Here is a 17493-nt window from a genome sequence, read left to right as displayed (position 1 = left end):
TCTTAACCTGAGGTACCACTTTAGCTAATGGGGCCTCCCACTGCTGCTGCGCCGCCGCCACACGATTTCTGTTCTCATCCTGAAGCAAAGTTCTTAACCTGAGGTAATATTTCTGGGTTAGCAGAGTCTGTAACCTGAAGCGTCTGTAACCTGAGGTACCACTGTAGTACTTTTACACACACAAACACACAGGCAGGTCTCAGTCCTCCATACACTGCAGAGGAGTGGCTAAGCAGCATTTTCGTCCACACCAAATTAATTCTTCAAATTGGAAGGAATCCTGCTGAATCAGCTTTCCTGATCACTTTTTCAGATGGGGCCAAAGGTGCATATCAAAGAAAGGAAAACTCCTGCAATGAGACAGAAATACTCCCAACCTCCACCCCTGATGCATTATTGCAATAATTCCTTCCGTACTCCTCCCCTTTTTTAAAAATGTGGAATAAAATCAAGATGGTTTGCAAGGCCATATAAAGAGGTAGAAAAGGGACACGCCCCTTGCCATCAAATGGTGAAGGCGGGGTGGGGGGTGGTAGAGGAAGGAGGAAAAGGCTGCAGAACAGGTTTCCCCTGAAACAAAATTGCAACCTGTTAATCAGACTGAAGGAATTTTAGGGCTGTAATCTTCCCTTGTGTCCTTTCCGAACCCCTCTTTTATTTTTTTAAGTTGAAAACATGCAGCCCATTTTCTGCTGACTTCACTAGACTACAGATGTTGAGAAAAAGTGATGCCTCTGTTCTTCGGCTACCAAGAGCCAACGCCTCTCACTCATCTGCAGGACCAGACATGAATGCACCGAAGTCAACCTAGGCCCTGCTCTTAAGAGCCTTCCTGAACTGTCAGTTCGAGCATGGTACTGCGCTGCATTCACCCAGAGTGCTTTACCACCACAAGTTCCCTTGTAGGGCCAAATGCAAGGTGTTACTGTTTGTATATAAAGCTTGGGACCAGTTTACTTGAAGGATCACCTCATCCAACATTTGCCCATTTGATCTGTGGAACCAACATAATGATCATTCTGCACTTGCAAGGAATCGATTCTTCTGTGTAGCAGCAGCGCCTACTCTCTGGAATACCCTTCCCACAGATATTAGGAAGGTGCCTCCAGTACTTGCTAAAAACATATTTGTTTAGGCAAACCTACTTACACATGTGATTTGCTTATGAATATTTGTTTTGAAACTGGTGATTTCACCCATCTTTTCATAATTTTTAAGTCTATTTGCTTTTAAAGTTTTATTTTATCATCAGTGTTTTCTTATGAATATTTTCTACAGTTTTATGGAAACCTCTTAGAAGTTATGGTTGATTACATGGTACTGTATATCAGTCTTGTTAAATAAATAAATACCGTATTTTTTGCTCTATAAGACTCACTTTTTCCCTCCTAAAAAGTAAGGGGAAATGTGTGTGCGTCTTATGGAGTGAATGCAGGCTGCGCAGCTATCCCAGAAGCCAGAACAGCAAGACAGATTGCTGCTTTCACTGTGTAGCGATCCCTCTTGCTGTTCTGGCTTCTGAGATTCAGAATATTTTTTTCCTTGTTTTCCTCCTCCAAAAACTAGGTGCGTCTTGTGGTCTGGTGCGTCTTATAGAGCGAAAAATACGGTAAGTTGCCCCCAAAATCACATTCTCCAGATATTTTAAGGGGTTACAGCCTTCCTGGACTGCAGGACTACAGCCTCCAGCTCCTTTCAACAGATTTTAATGTTGCATTTTTATATTGTGGCAACACACCCTGGGACCTTGTGGTAAAAGGCAGGTAAGAAGCCCAATAAAAAAAGCAAAGTAATAACAAGCCTGTCAACCAGCTGAATAATTTTAGTTTGCTAAATGACCTGCCTTCCAGCATGTTACATTTTATGTATTACCAGTGCCTTTTCAGAATATCAAAGGAAACATGATGTTCCTTGCAATTTAAATGAAGAAGAGTTCCCACTAGGCATTGGAAGAAGAGACCATATTTTGAAATTTGTTTTCCCCTACTAAGAGCAAATACACCAGGAACCAAACTAGTCTGAAAGAATAAAGACAGATTCCATCTGCTGGTGGGAATCAGTGGAAGCATCATGCCTGCCAAAATTTCACAAATGCAAAAAGGTCCTTGTATTCTGACACATACCAAGAACCAGGACCTGAGCACCCTCAAAGCTCCTTTTAAGCATTGCAGAAAACTTTCCTTTGCTCCTGTATTATTATGCAGTTACTAAATTGGATACAACAGTTTCTTCTTGTAAAAACAATTCTGGTAGTAATCTAGAACAAGTGCAGCACCAAACCAACCAGCAAGATTTCCTATCTGAATTGGTGCTGAGTGCTGTTAGGAGCCTCCAGTTCCCCTTAGGGAACATTTCCAATTTCCCTGAGAAGATTGATTAAGCTAGTCTAAGAACTATAGCTCTGGGAGGGGAATAGGGGTCTCCTAACACCTCCCATCACCCTTAAATTACAGTTCCCAGGATTCTTTGGGGGGAAACCATGACTGTTTACAGTGGTATGATGCTGATTTAAATGTATAGTGCTGACAGGGCCTTATATTAGTGGTTTTCAACCCATGGCACCCTGGGGTGCCTTGAATGATGTTCAGGGGTGCTGCAGGCAACACTGGTCTCTGTATCTCTTTTTTTTTCTTTCCCTCCCTCCTCCGATGCCCTCTTGTGTCTCTGCTGCCCAAAGGCTTGCACGGCTATTTGTTGCAGCAGCCCTGGCTACAAGTGAATGGTGCCTCTGTGGCTGGCCAGGGGGTGCTGGTTGCCAGCAGCTGAGGTAGCCTCAGAGTAAGCAAGCAAGCAGGCAAGATAGCCAAGCCAGCCGGTCCGCCAACCCTTGCTGTTGGGAATGGACAGACTGGGCAGGCAGGCGTTGTGTTGGCCTTTCTTGTGTTTGCTGTGTGCAAGGCCTGCCTGGGAGCTGAGTGCCCGGTGCTGAAGGGAAGCCTTTTCACCATGCAGGCCCTGCAGCACCTGCTGCTGCCTCCCAAGGTAAGGTGCTGGCCTCACATTCACCTTTGGCCAGTCTCCATTGGGCCACTAAGGCTGGGGGCATCATCTTCCAAGGCAGTGTGGCAGTGTGAAGAGGCACCTCTCTTTGGGGCAGGGTGGGGAGGAGACAGCTCAGAGACTAGGGGCAGCAGCAGGGAGGGTGTCTGAAAAAGGATTAGAGGCTGCCAGCTCTGCAGGCAAGGGGTGACATAACTAGGCTCTTGAACCCCACAGGGGTGCTGCAGAAAGAATGGAGTTGGTCAAGGGAGCTATGGACTCAAAAAGGGTGAAAACCTCTGCCTTATATGAATGAGCATAACTGTTGCCTGGAGGTGCCCTGGGGTCAGAGTACATTAGAATCTCCACTAGAATTCCAAGCTCAATGAAGTGTAGTTGTCAGGGGAAATAAGACATTGATTCAAGGCTATCATGCAGGGGATGCGTGCAGAATGTACTGTCAAATACAGCAACTAACAGACAAGACTTAGCGCCCCTCCAATTTGTTTGCAGGTATATTCTGCAACATGTCATTGATGCAATAAGAATACATTAGTGAGAGATTTATACTGGACTGTCTGCACATCATGCTTCTTGAATACTACTGCATTACTTCTGTCCAGAGAGGCATTATAGCACAATAAAAGTGAGAACACCACCCACCAGCACATTCAAGAAAAAATATATACAGGATTTCAGCAGGAATTTTCAAGGTATTGATTGATTGAAAACCATCTCAAACATATAGTATTGAAAGTGAGATCACATGTAATGGCCCCAATACCATAATTAGCACAAAAAATCACAAACACACAATACAAAGATGTCTGAACGGCCTTTGATTGGCACTTAGACATTGATTATGAGACACCTCTGGCTGTGAAGCAGGGAAATTTTGACCCAACAAATATCACAAAATGTTGCACACTTTTTCCTGCACTCTCTTGAGCCAAGAGTCATCTTTCACATACTCAGGGATAGCAGTAGTTCAGAACACACAGCACGGAAAACCATTATTACAACAACAGATAACCAAATGCCAATGCATCCAACCTCATAACAGATGGAAGGAAAACATTTTAGTTCCTTGTAGACATGACCTATATACATTTGCTTATGGAACTGTGGAAATGCCATACACATGCATGGTGCACACTATTAAGGAAAGTGGGACCTGGATCCCCTACAACAAATGAGGGACAAAGGCCAAAAGAAAAACTGATGATGCCATTCATGTTTCACACACTTCTTCTTGCAATCTAGGGATAGAATGAGTGAAAGAGAGGAGATAAGAGAGGTGTAAAATATGCCCCCCAGGAGATTCATCCAGCCTATTCATCCAGGTTGCTTCCAAGTCAGACAAAAAGAAGCAAATATCCCTGCCAGAGGGCTTGCAGACAGAGCTATCAGTGTCTACACATGTCAAAGACCTTACCTTGTGTTTGCTGCAGCAGCTATAAGCAATTGTCCCTGTGGACTTAACCAAATACTTAGATCCATACTGAACAAGCTATGCACATGGCTTTTAGCTATGTGAAGGTTCCCTTTGATCTTCAAGGACTCAGATTTTTTTTTAAACAAAATAAGATAATGCAAAGCTAGCCCTGCAACTTGAGAGTTTAAATCAGGACTAAGCAAAGAGAACTATCAATAAAAGTTTGAGCTAGAATAAAGACTTCTAAAGCTCACAATCAATCATATTGTGAACATGTTATATTTGTGTACCATCAATGGTCTCCAACTATGTTTTACTCAAGAGTAGACCTGTTGGAATTGATGGGCAGGACTAAGGCCAATGAATTTCAATGGGTAAACTGAATAGAATGTAATTGGATACAACTTAATGTGCATGGGGAAAGACTGGACTCAAGCACACCAAAACTGTTGTTGGACAACTTGTTCATTGGCCATGCTGGCTGGGGTTGTTGGGAGTTTGATTACTGCTCAATAAGCAGGTTGTCTAGAATTGACCTAAGAAAGATGGACTAATGGGCCAACTCAGGATCAAGGCAGCTTCCTATGCTTCAAACAGGTTGCTGATCTTCTGACTCTGAAACAGTGCTATTTTCTATAAGAAGGTCAAGACAAAGAGGAAGGAAACAATGCTGTCTAGATGTCACTGGGCAAACTCCCATCAACCTCAGATAGCATGCTCAATGGTCTGAATTCATGGGCTTTGTAGGTCATCAACATCTGGGTTCAGGTTAGTCAACTGCTGCTCTATATTTGCATATTTTCCAGGCATGTGTCAACTCCTCATTTTGGCCTTCCTGGATATTGGGTAAAGATTCCTGCAGCAAACACCAGCAACTGCCAGTTGCAACTAGCTCCAACTCTACCATCAGCATTGTTTTAGCATTGTCTGATGGCTCAAGTTCAAATGATGGCCGTGGAGACCTTTATGAGTGTGCATGTCACACTGAACCGTGGGTTGCAATGTGACACAAGAATCCCTTTGCATTTTCAAAAGAAGCAGAGGGTGGTTTTCCTGAGCGGATGAGTTTCATGTAATTATGACAGCTTTTCTCAACCTAGTGTGCCTCCCAGATGTTCTGACTGCCCCTGATGGGAGTCATAATCCAAAACATCTAGAGAGCACCAGTTTGAGGGAGGCCGAATTACAGGGCAGGAATTACCTGTTGCACTTTATGGGTGACAGCCGGCAGCTTAGATGTATTTAAAAGAGCGTTCTCTTTATCCTCCAGGAATGTGCTTACTAGTGGCTGTTAGTCATGATAGCCAAACAAAACCTCCAAGTTCCAGAACAGTGTTCTTCCAAATACTAGTTGCTGGAAAGCAAGGACAAGAAAGGGCTCTTGCCTTCTTGATGTCCTGCTAGTGGGTATCCCAGAGGCATGGGATTGGCCACTGCAGTGTGGGAAGGAGGGTGCTAGACTAGATGAGCCTTTGGTGTGTGCCAACAGCTCTGCCTATGAAAAGCAGCCACAACAAATGCTCCGAAACTGTGCTGCTTTTTGCAATTTAATCTTGACTAGAGTTTGAAGGACAAGACTTTCAGATCTTGCTGGGATTCTCACCCCCATCTACTGAAATCTTTCTTGATTCCCTGCTCAAATCTGGGAAGAGCCACAGCTCAGTGGCAGAGCATCTGCTATGCATGGACATGGTCCCAGCTTCAATCCCTAGCAACTCCAGGGAGATCTGGGGAAGATCCCTGTCCGAAATCCCAGAGTTCTGCTGCCACTACCAGATGGATCTGTGTTCTGATAAGGCAGCTTTGTAAGTTCTGCTAAGCAAGACAGAACTTCTGAACCTCAATTGCACAGGATACTTAACAGAATGTTTTAGATCACTGGGAGTGAATATATTTATATGTAGTTAGCTCAAAAGTAACAATCTCCTTGCCTTTCCAGCTTATTTCTGCAATTTTAAAGGGTGTGGGCTCAGTGGCAACTCCCCAAGTTCAATATAGTGGTACCTCGGGTTACATACGCTTCAGGTTACATACGCTTCAGGTTACAGACTCCGCTAACCCAGAAATAGTGCTTCAGGTTAAGAACTTTGCTTCAGGATGAGAACAGAAATCGTGCTCCGGCGGTGCGGCAGCAGCAGGAGGCCCCATTAGCTAAAGTGGTGTTTCAGGTTAAGAACAGTTTCAGGTTAAGTATGGACCTTCGGAATGAATTAAGTACTTAACCCGAGGTACCACTGTACTGTAGCCCCCACTTTTCCCCAAGCACACAAACACCCCAAGTGCCCCACTTTAGCAGGCATAATCCCTATTTTTTGGGGGGTAAATCATCCGTTTTTGGCTTTGTGTGTGTGTGTGTGTGTGTGTGTGTGTGTGTATTTAGGAAATGGCACCAATTTAGTTTTTCTTGATTTGCTGTTTTTCAGGATTCAACTTCCTCTTCAGAGCCTTTATAAGTTAAACCTAAGAGTGGGGTGTGGGTGCAACTTATCTGTAATACATTTGCAAATGTATGTGCATGCTGCAAGGCCATTTCACACACCACAGCTGCCAAGGTACATTTCGTAATTGATAAGGCAAGTTGTCCTACAAAATGCCTTTTCTAGTATTTCTCTTAACAAGAACACACCCTGCTGGCTTTTAAAGTTGGTGGAAGACCAGTGACCACAGAGTAAACAAAAGGCTTTAAGGAGGAGGAGCAGAACTTTCAGCAAGGTGTGACAGCAAGAGAGAGGGTTGGTAGTGGTGGGACAGTGAGGATTGGAATATTACAAGTTTTCTTCTATAAATAATCGGAGGATAAGTCACTATGGGGAACCAAACGGGCAGTCCTGGTTCCATCAACTGCATGGGCCAGCAGGAACTAGCATGGGCTGAAATGCACACCTCTGAATTGCAGCATTGATGGAACACTGAAACCATGCTTTCGGGTCTTGAGGACTAGAAGATTCCTTAGTTCAAATAAATGTTCAAATTGCTGTGTCTTAAAACAGGACAGGATATAGAGCCGAGATTTCTAAGAACCAGCGAGAGTTTCAGGTGGATATCTTTTAATTCAAAATTCTCTGCCTCACCCAGGGCATCCTCCTTCATTTGACCAAGAAGCATCGACCACACCTAGACAGAGGCAGCAGCATGTCCTCTGTGCATGTGCTGCAGTAGCTACATCTAACTTGCAATTTGTGATGATAGGATACAATCACATAGAAGTATTGAGCATAATTATAGTGTGTCACTTTTTTTAAAAAAAGATGAACAACGAAGTGTACTTAGCTAAGCTGTTCCAGATGTCTTTGGTTGCAAGACGAAGGACAAGATTGAACTTGCAGTACGTAACGTTTGTCTCAGAGCTATTTCCAAACTACTGAAAAGTCACTTTACAGTCTTAACTGGTCTTGCATGAAATCTACCCGGGGAGAGCGAAGAGAGGAGAAGGGGGAGGGGATACACCACGCCTAATGATTTCTTTTGCAAAAATACTTCATTCCCCCTGCCCTACCCAGAGCCTGCTGTACTCATAATTAAAACTAAGGATGATTCAATGTAGGGAAAAAACACAGCAACACCGAAATACATTGCTCATTACTTACTGGGCCGATCCCTGTCACCAGAAGTGGCAACACACTAACCTGTTCCACAGCCTAAACAAGTTTTCCCAACAAACACACTCAACCAGCAATTCTAACGTGATATGAAGAACCAGTTCCATACATTCCAAAAAAAGCTATGGCGTTGTATTTTTCCATTTGACTCCAGGTTGCTCAAAAGCATAAGACACACATATATGAAAAAGTAAAGGCAAAACACCTTTGCATGTTTTGAAAAGTGAACCAACAAACTCTCTCCCCACATTAACAGCAACATACAGAAAGGACAGTACGTGATGCTGCAGTTTGGCTGGGTGCTGGGCAGCGTGGGGGCAGAGAATGCACAGAACTGTACCACTCGTGAACTCCATATACAACTAATTTCAGGACGAAAAAAAAGTCTTAATGCCCCAAGCCTTTCCCCCTAGATGGAAAACTGTCCCTGCGTGGAGAACATATATGAGTTTGGCCACCACCTTGCTGAAGTTAAGCAGGCCTGGATCTGGCCAGAGCATGGATGGGAGACTACCCAGGACCTCCACGTATACTGCATTGGGCCTCGAGGTTAGAGAAAGACGGGATGAAAATGTAAGAACACAGAGCTAGATAGTTACATCCGTGTTCAAATCCCACAGAACTCGTTGAGTAAATCTGAATGTGTGGGCAAACTCCCTGCCCTTCAGTCTACCTTTCCTTTACGGAACTGCTTAAAAGAATACATAAAGTATTATATATCAGCCTTCCTCAACCTGGTGCCCTACACATGTTTGGGGCTACCAACTCCTACCAGCCCCAGCCAGCACAGCAGACTGGTGAGAGTTGATAGTCGACAACATATGGAGGGCAGCCAATTCTGCACTCAGGGACAGAGTATTCCCCCCAAAATACAGTTTTATCCAAAGTTTCATCCCAGTAGTTCAGGGTAGCATGCAAAGCTTTCCCACCCACTTTTACCTTCACATCAGCCCTGTAATAACTAGCTCCCAGGTCAGCCTGAGAGAAAGCGTGTGGCCCAAGGTCACCCAGTGAGCTTTGTGGTGGTGGGAGTCATCTCCCCAGACAGAGAGCTATACTCTGGCCCCCTTCACCTCACTGGCTTTGCAGAAGCTGTGAAGGGCACGTTCAAGTATTTCTAAAGACAACTATCCCCTTAAAACACCCATTCCTTTCCCTCATGTGAAGTGTTTCTTCATGGAAATGGGCTAATGGTGGGACTGCTTAAAAGACAGCATACTCCGGCCCCCCTACCCTCAGGGTTACCAGTTGTTTTCCCTAACTTATTACATTAAGACAAACCAGTTCGGCTTGCTGTCCAAGTTGTGTACAGGCACAGCCCTTTTGGTGACAACTTTCGGTCTTTTTACCATATTCAGAATAATGCCCCCCCCATCATCCTCTGTTTCACCTGAACCCCATTAGGGATCCTATTTAAATATTTCTCTATTCAATTTCTCTTTGGTATTTGGGGGAAAGAGGCTCTTGAGGCTCCATCATTTATTGTTTTCTTTTTTCTTTTTTTACTGGACAAGTAGATCAGCATTTAAAGTGTCATGTCCAGACTACATCACTGCCCAAATCCCATAGGAACAGCCTTACCACATTGCATTAAGAGGGCAAACCTGGCTGTACAAGCAATCTTTGATTGTTTTAGACCTGTGTGCTACTGGACTTTTGTCATGAGGCTTTCAAAACCAAAGCTGCCAGAATATGTCACCCATACACAAATTCCCATGGTGAGTTCACATTTGTCCCTGGATGAGGGCAACATCAAGCACTGAGTGGCATGTTTGAATGAGCCACTGCAGACCAAATAACTTCAGGTTATAGTCAACATTATACTTTGCATTTAGACACCACATTTGAGATTTCAGAGTGTGTTAACACATAAGCGTAGTAGTTATTTTTGGGGTGGGGGTACAGATAGTCTAAGGCCATTTAGGGAGTTCAAGGCAAAGGTGAAATTACAACCTGGGACTTCCTGGCTCTCATGGCAAAAACTCTGGTTATTAACAGCACCAGATTCAATACGTGTCATCGTTCAGCTAGAAGTCACTGGAGACAATAATCAGAAATGTGCAAGCATGTGGTGAATAAACAGAGCAGGCCTTACTGGGGGACAAACCATGCTTGCAATATTGCTGCTGTGAATAACTGGTCTGTGGAGCGGATTTCAAAGCGAAAGTCAAAAGCAAGTCTATTTGCCTTGTTGCATCAGTCAGAATCCTGCTCTCTGCATTAACATTAACCCTCAGCTTCCCTCACCTGCTGGAGAACTCGATCCAGTGGCTCAGCTTTGCTCAGGCCTTCAGGGGTTAAGCCCGTCACCTCTCCACATTCATCGCTCAGCTCCAAATTGTCGGCCTTCACCAAGCATTTGTGCAGGGTCCCTACCTGAAAATATTTAACAAAGTGGGAATGGGGGGGGGGAGGTTGGAGGGAGAAGAAAAAGTAAGAAAATGGAACAGGGTGGTGTGCACACATGCATGTGTGTTAAAAGAAAAACACAATGGTTTAAGGGAATCTGCCTTATAATTTCTTTAAAAAGGTTAGATTTTGCCAATTTCACAAAATCCAAGATTCTGTTCACTCCTTGGTTGCTCTCTTCCTCGGGAGACTTGCTCCCTTCCCCTGAAAAAGGGACTTGGCTGCAATTCTTATATAATCCTGATGAGAGGAGTTATGTTTATCCCATCAGAACTGGCTGGTTTTCATGGGCAATCAGGTCACCCTGCAACACTCTCATTAAGGGGCTCAGCCATATTGACAACTGGACAGCTTTTTTGCTTTTTAAATAGCTATTAATATTTGACATAGGGTGTAAGAATGAAGGCGGGGAGGGAATGAGATTTGACTAAGTTACTCTTAATGCACACAGAAAGTCCCCCTCCCTGGGTTCGATTCCCATATAAAGCGATAGGTCCCAGAAGCAACATGCAGGCCTGATTTAAAATAAAATAAAAAAAATACACAACACACACCAAATACCCCAAATGAGGAAAAGGCTCAACTTCTAGAAGAAGCAAAAGCTTTTGGCATTTAAAGCCTAACAGATAAAAATTAGCTGGAGTGGGGGAGATAACACTTTTTGTAGTCTAGATTTTCCCCTCCATCAATCAATTTTAAGGACAATTTTGAAGCAAGTGAGTTCCCCACTCCGTAAGAGTGCATATGTGTATGTATGTAGGTGGTCAAACTATTTAAGTTTCTCCACCCCCGCCTACGGAGATTTTTGGAGAAGAGGGATACTTAGCCCTTCTCAGCTTTGGAGTGGGGGGGGGGGGAGAGAGAGGGAAGGTTACTCTCAGGCAAGTTTGGGTAGGTCTGCATTTGCTGTTTTCTCATTTCCTTTTTGCACGTCGCCCAACTTTGTACCAGGAGTTTGGGAAGCCATACCTTCTTGCTGTGTAGATCCACAACTTGCCACACCAAGAGAATTAGTTCCCTTTCATCGGAACCCAGCTTAGCCCCATATGCACCAGCTGTTGCCCCAAACAAGACCACCAGAGAGTCACTGTGCGGAGAAGCAGCCGTCATGACCACAGGGGGGGAAACAGCTACAATCAAAAGCAGAGGTAAAAAAACAAAAGAACAACAAAACAAAGGGGGGAAAATAAGGGAGAGAAAGAGAGAGAGAGATCGAGTATAAAACAAACCCAACACAAACCCCCACAAATAAAGGGTTGCCCCTTTCCTCCAAGTGATCAAAGTGGAGATTAAAAAGGACAATATTAGAAGAGCCAGAACTATGGGGAAGGGGGGCAGGGAGAGGTAGCTAAGACCAAAATAAATTATTTAAGGAGAGATTCTGTTTTGCAGTTGTACCTGCCTTGATGAGGTGCTTCTCTTACTTCCTAGGTCAGACTGGGGGATGAAATTAACAAGCGGTAGGCTTCTCTCCTTCTGACATCATGGCAGGAAACCCAGCTTTGGTTAATCAAGGAGGGGGGGAAAATCTTTTTCTTCTCCTCTTCTTCCTAAGTTACCTGCCCATGAGTGAGACCATGTGACCCTAGTCAATCTCCCAAAGGGGCAAGGCCATTGGGCCTTTGGAAAAGGTATAGGGGAGGGACCTAGGGAGAAATCAACGCCTGGCTGAGCTTACCTGATTGGTGTGGGTTGGTGTTTGCTCCTGACTGGGAGAGAAAGAGAGATCAGAAGGGAAACTCCCTTTTCTCCTCCTCCCCCAGTTTTAATTCTGACTCCAGGAAGTGCCTTAACCTGCTTTCTGAGGGGTTTTTTTAAAGGACTCTTTTATCAGCAAGTGGAATGCAACACTCCTGCTACAATTCGTTTCTAAAGGCACAGTGGACGCCCCCAGGATATATTCGCTCGCAAGACTTCCGTCCTTAATATCTTGTGTTCAGCCCTTCCCTCTCTCGCCAGTTACCTGCCGGTTTTTGTCACCTGGGCACAGATCCCATTATTTTGAAATCTTTACTTGTTTAAAGCTGCAACCGTTTTTTTGTTTTTTTTTTAAAGTTTTGTTACATTTATATCCTGCCTTTTGCACCAAGGAACTCAAGGTGGTGCAAGTGGTTCGTTCTCCCTCTCCTAATTTCACCCTCACAACAACCCTGTGAGGTGGGTTAGGCTACCACTACCCAATTCTATGCAGAAGTAAAAACCTCACTGCTGCTGTGAGCGAAACAGCCCCCAAATGAAGCTATAAGGCTGGGATCTTATACCTACCTGGAGACAGATCCTGCAAGGCAGAACTATGAGCCTTACTTCAGAGTAAACATGCTTAGGATGGCATTTCACAAATGGACAGCCTTTGCATAGTTTATAGCAGGGGTGGGGTAGCTCCAGATTTTGCCCTCCAGAATAGCCCCAGGCAGCCTGGCTAATGGTCAGGGATACAGGGGGTGTGGGGGGAGAAGCTGAAATCTAACAGCATGGGGGGGCAGATGCAAAAGGGAATTTCAGCAGGCAAGCTGAAATTGTGCTATGCAATTATTAAAGGTGCAGAAGCCTCCCCAATTTTGCACCTGGCCACTAGGGGACTTGTTGCAGGTTAGGTCTCCTATCCGTCACCCAAAAACTTTGCTTGTGGGGCAGCTGAGTGTAGTGTGAAATTAAGTGGTTTCCAGTGTTATTTTGGTTTAAACACTTTAACAGTGTATTTTAAATGTTTTTATTGCACCTCTGAGAAGGCGCTTTAAGCTTTGCTTTTAGTTACTGTATTAATTTTATGATGCATTATTGTGTATTTTATTTCTTGGTTGGTGGTTTTTATTCTGTGTTCCTATACTTATACTTTGAAATGCATTTCATACAGAAATATCTTAAATAAGTAAGCGAACAATGCATATGCATCACACCTAAACACCAGCAAAACCTTCACAAAATGAGGGTTTTCTTTTGAAATTATTTGATTTTTTTTAAAAAGCATTGAGGTAGCCATTGTGAGAAAGTCATTTGCTAGCCTTCCACAACACACTCCTTCTCCCTTTTAAATTGTTTTCATTTTGAATTAGAAAGAGAAGGGCACCGTAATCTTTTCAGTGATTAGGGCCTCTAAAAGTCTTAATCCAGGCCCTGCCCCTGAGTCACACGTTTCTTTCTCTTATGCCCTTCCTTTCCATTCTCATTGTTAATAAATATCAAGCTTTTATCTGCAGTTTCCTTCAACACTTCCTCTGGCCCTTTTCCCCTCAGAGGAGGGAGGCCTTCCCTCTTTCCTGCCCTGGAACATCTGTCTCCTGGTCACCTTCACTCAGCAGGCAAAGAGTGTCCAGCTCAAAGACTGTGGCATGGCTGGCAGGTTGTGGCACCGAGGCCCTCCCAAAAGTTGCCCAAATGTGGGTCCTCCAGTCCCACCATTTGCTTTGCAGAGACAGTTGAAGGTTGCTTCCTTTAAATAATAATAATAAACTGACAGGGCTCTTATGCACAGCTGGCAGGAATTTATGTGGTGAAGTTTTATTTCCCTAAGGCTGAGGAGGAAGTGATCGGCAGGCTTTGAGGCCTAACTTTGTTCAAGGCAAATTTAAAGGCCCCTCAAAGATTTGGTAGCCTTCATTGCAAGTTATCACCTCCTCATCCGTACTTCAAACACAGCCTGCATAGGAGGCTATAGAAGGCCTCTGCTGTCAAGTAATAGTCTTAAGATGCTGCCCAGAGACTGTTGGTGAAAGGAAGGTATAAAAATCTGGTTAAGAAACAGCACCATTTGCATCTGGAGGTGTTTCCCAGGCACTATAATGACAGCTGCTTGGACATGGCTTCAGAGAAAGGCACCACAGAATATGAAACTGAGCCCTTTCGAATACACACCAGTGGCTTTAAACAAGAGATGTTTGAGAGGACTAACTGAATATAGTTATAGCCCAAAGTGTGTTTGCTGGTTAGACTTGGGGTGGGGTGTGTGGTTTGACCACCTTACGTGGCTCAGTGAATTCCTGTCTTCTCTGTAGAAATGGAGCCAGCACACAAGAGGAAGGGAGTGTTCAGCTGAAAATGGAGTGGCCTTTGCACAGGTATGGAATGTTAAGTGGCTTTGCTGAATGCCTACCGCAGGTGCCTCTGTTACAGGGTCTGCCAAGGAGGGGAAGAAGCCACTGTTTGCATTACCTGGGGGAAGGGTGACTGAGAGTCATAGCACCATAGAACTGCAGAGTTGGAAGGGACCCCGAGGGTCATCCAGTCCAGCCCCCTGCAATGCAGGAATCTCAACTAAAGCATCCATGACAGGTTGCCATCCAAACGCTGCTTTAAAACCTCCAAGAAAAGAGAGAGTCGTATTGAGGAGGAAGGTGACATTTTCTTCCCACAAAGTTTTAAACTAATGTGCATAATTCCACTAGAGGCTCTCCTGGTGACCTGTTTACTGAACATTCATCCTGATTTGCTTGCAGGGTGTTTATAGGTCTTCCCATTAATCTCTTTTCAAGAGTGCCAGCTTAGCCCTGCGACTGTGGGTGCCATGCAGTGTGCATGGCCAAAATTTGTGGGTGCCCGGTCTCTTCATGGGGAAATGTGTGGGGTGCTTGGGCCCCCAGGGAACTGGCACCTATGCTCTCGTTGATCCCACACTTTTCTTTCCTAGCTGCAAAAAAATGTTTACCTCAGTGCCTTCTGAGTCTTACACCAACCCTGAGAGGTAGGTCAGTCTTACTGTTGAGGGGCTGAGGTTGAGAAGGTAGCTTGACCTGAAGCTGATTAGTGTGCCAAAAGCAATATTTGAAGTGGGCTTTGTAGGTTCATAGTGCTATGTAATAGTTATATATATAGAATCAACTATGTGGACAACACTTTACCAAATATAAGACAACAGGTCTTTGCCTGGAGATTATAGTTTACAGTTTGACTCATATGCAGCCATAGATTTTCATACTTTGAGCCAGTGCTGGATCTGGGTTCAAATCCCTGTTTAGCTATTAAGTTCACCCTGGGAATTAAAGGCTATCAATCAATGGATACTAGCTGCAATGGCTATATTCTTACCTGACCACCTGGCAGGTGAGTCACTACTGCTTACCGAGAGAGAAGCATGGTGCAAATGCACCAGCAGGAGCACTAGATTGGCTGGGCACGGTGTGTTTGCACCATGTCTGCCTTGCTGCTACCTGCCACCTCTCTCTCCTAGTAAGCAGCAGTGACACACCTGCAGGGAGGTCTGGTAAGCGCCTCTGCCCCACCATGCTGCCAGCTACTGTGTAGGGTGACTGTCATTCACTCTTAGTCTATTGTACTTCACAGGGTTGCCGTGGGGATTAAATGGGATGAGTGAGAACAGTATGTATTGCTCAGATCTCCTTGGAGGGAGGGAGGATTGTAATATAATAATGATGCAATCTTTTATGTTCAATTTTCATTGGTTTTGTATATTCATTAATATCGTTGTAAAGTTTTGCCCTTCCAACCCTCAAAAAAGCAGGGAGGGACCTGTCTGAATTGCTTAGAATCTAGTTAATTCTACCCCATCCAATCACCCTCCTTCCTCCATGCATTTCCAACTTGTGATCTATATATAATACAATTTTCTGGGTGAAAATACTAAGAAATAGTATCGAATGTTTGCAGAGAAGAAAAACAGGATCCATTTCCTGCTGCGACATGTGGGGTTAAGACCCTGAGCATGCAGTGCCAGCAAAGTTAATTTGTAACCTGGAACTTGCTGCAATGAAATGTTACTCTTGTTCAGCTTTAACTTGAGTTCTGAAAGTCATATTTATAGAGAGAGCAGCCTTCACGCAACTTGAGGCCTTCCAGATGTTTTGGACTACAAGTCCCATCAGCCACCAGCCAGCACTGGTCGTCCTATTTTCAGGCTGCAAACCAGAATAGCCATTTGTGGTGTAGTGGTTAGATTGTTGGACCCAGGAGTAATTGTTGAATTAGTTTTACAGTGGTGCCTCGCAAGACGAAAATAATTCGTTCCGCAAGTCTTTTCGTCTTGCGATGTTTTTCGTCTTGCGAAGCATGGTCCGTCGCAACTGTGCCTCTTCAAGCGGCTTTTTAAAAAAAGCGCAAGACGTTTTCGTCTTGCGAAGCAAGCCCATAGGGAAATTCGTCTAGGAAAGAAACGCAAAACCGAAAACCCCTTTCGTCTAGCGAGTTTTTCGTCTTGCGAGGCATTCGTCTTGCGGGGCACCACTGTATCTGGATTGCTGGGCTGGACCAACCAGGATGTGTTTTGTGCTGCTGACTGTAAATTAATCGTTTTTAAAAATTGTTCGATGACACAGATTGTGAGCTGCTGAGAGGGCTCCTTCCTCTGAAAAGCAGCATAAAAACAAAAAAAATGAGTGCAAATTCAGAGGAGAGTCTGCCTGTTCTGTCCCAGTGTGATTCCTTGTGCTGCCATTTCCTTCTTTCCATCAGCTGCTGTTGTGGTGAATCCTTCTGTGGGCCAAACTACATGTTGGCCTAAATGCACTGTGTGCACCTCTGAAAATATTTTTCATTGGTGAAAGTTAATTACCATATTTTTCTGTGTATAAGATGCCCCCATGTATAAGACACCCCTCAAAATTAAGAAAACACCCCTCAGCACTACCCATGTATAAGATGAGCCCCAATTTCAAACCTAATTTTTTGGTTAAAAAACCTAGTCTTATACACAGAAAAAATATGGTAATTGTTACTATTGTTATTTTGTCTGTTTGCAAGATATCTTATAAATTCTAGACACTCCTTATAAATGCTGTCTACAATGAGTCTGCCTGTATTAACCCTGGGTTTCTTCAGTTTAAACATTCCTTGGCATTTTCTTGCTTTTTCAACTTTGCTAATTTTATCATTCCAAAATGTTCCCCTAAGTTCCTTATCAGTGCTACTTTATTTGAACTGTGCTTTTCTTTCCAGGTTTTTGCATTCACTACCCTGGCCATCTTAAAAGCAGACAATGCATGTCAGTAGCATAACTAGAATACAACAAACAGTGCCTCAACACTGGGTGCAGGATCTGAGGAGGCATGCTACAATAGACAGACTTTGGCAATTGTAGCGCTAAGGTGATTCTCTTCAGATAAATTGTCCCCTGTTTTCAGA

The 17493-nt window shown here is 44.1% G+C and overlaps 1 protein-coding gene across 3 annotated transcripts in view; it reads right to left on the bottom strand.

Annotated features, from left to right (window-relative positions):
- ESRP2 (epithelial splicing regulatory protein 2) overlaps nucleotides 1–11993 on the bottom strand; it is a 52210-nt gene extending 40217 nt beyond the window's left edge. Inside the window, exons 1-3 of one of the 3 annotated variants that reach the window (XM_081200824.1) lie at nucleotides 11821–11993; nucleotides 11392–11552; nucleotides 10261–10389 (exon numbers count right to left, since the gene is read on the bottom strand). In XM_081200824.1, the coding sequence (XP_081056950.1) occupies nucleotides 10261–10389; nucleotides 11392–11532 (270 nt within the window). In that variant the 5' untranslated portion in view covers nucleotides 11533–11552; nucleotides 11821–11993. The remainder of the gene's footprint in view (nucleotides 1–10260; nucleotides 10390–11391; nucleotides 11553–11820) is intronic. The other 2 variants (XM_081200823.1, XM_081200822.1) reach the window with 2 other exon arrangements.
- Nucleotides 11994–17493: the final 5500 nt, after the last annotated feature.

The sequence above is a fragment of the Podarcis bocagei genome (assembly GCF_964188305.1).
Source record: "Podarcis bocagei genome assembly, chromosome: 7".
Taxonomy (NCBI): Eukaryota; Metazoa; Chordata; class Lepidosauria; order Squamata; family Lacertidae; genus Podarcis; species Podarcis bocagei.
The sequence above is the reverse complement of the archived record's forward strand: the minus strand, read 5'-3'. Positions and strand labels throughout refer to the sequence as shown.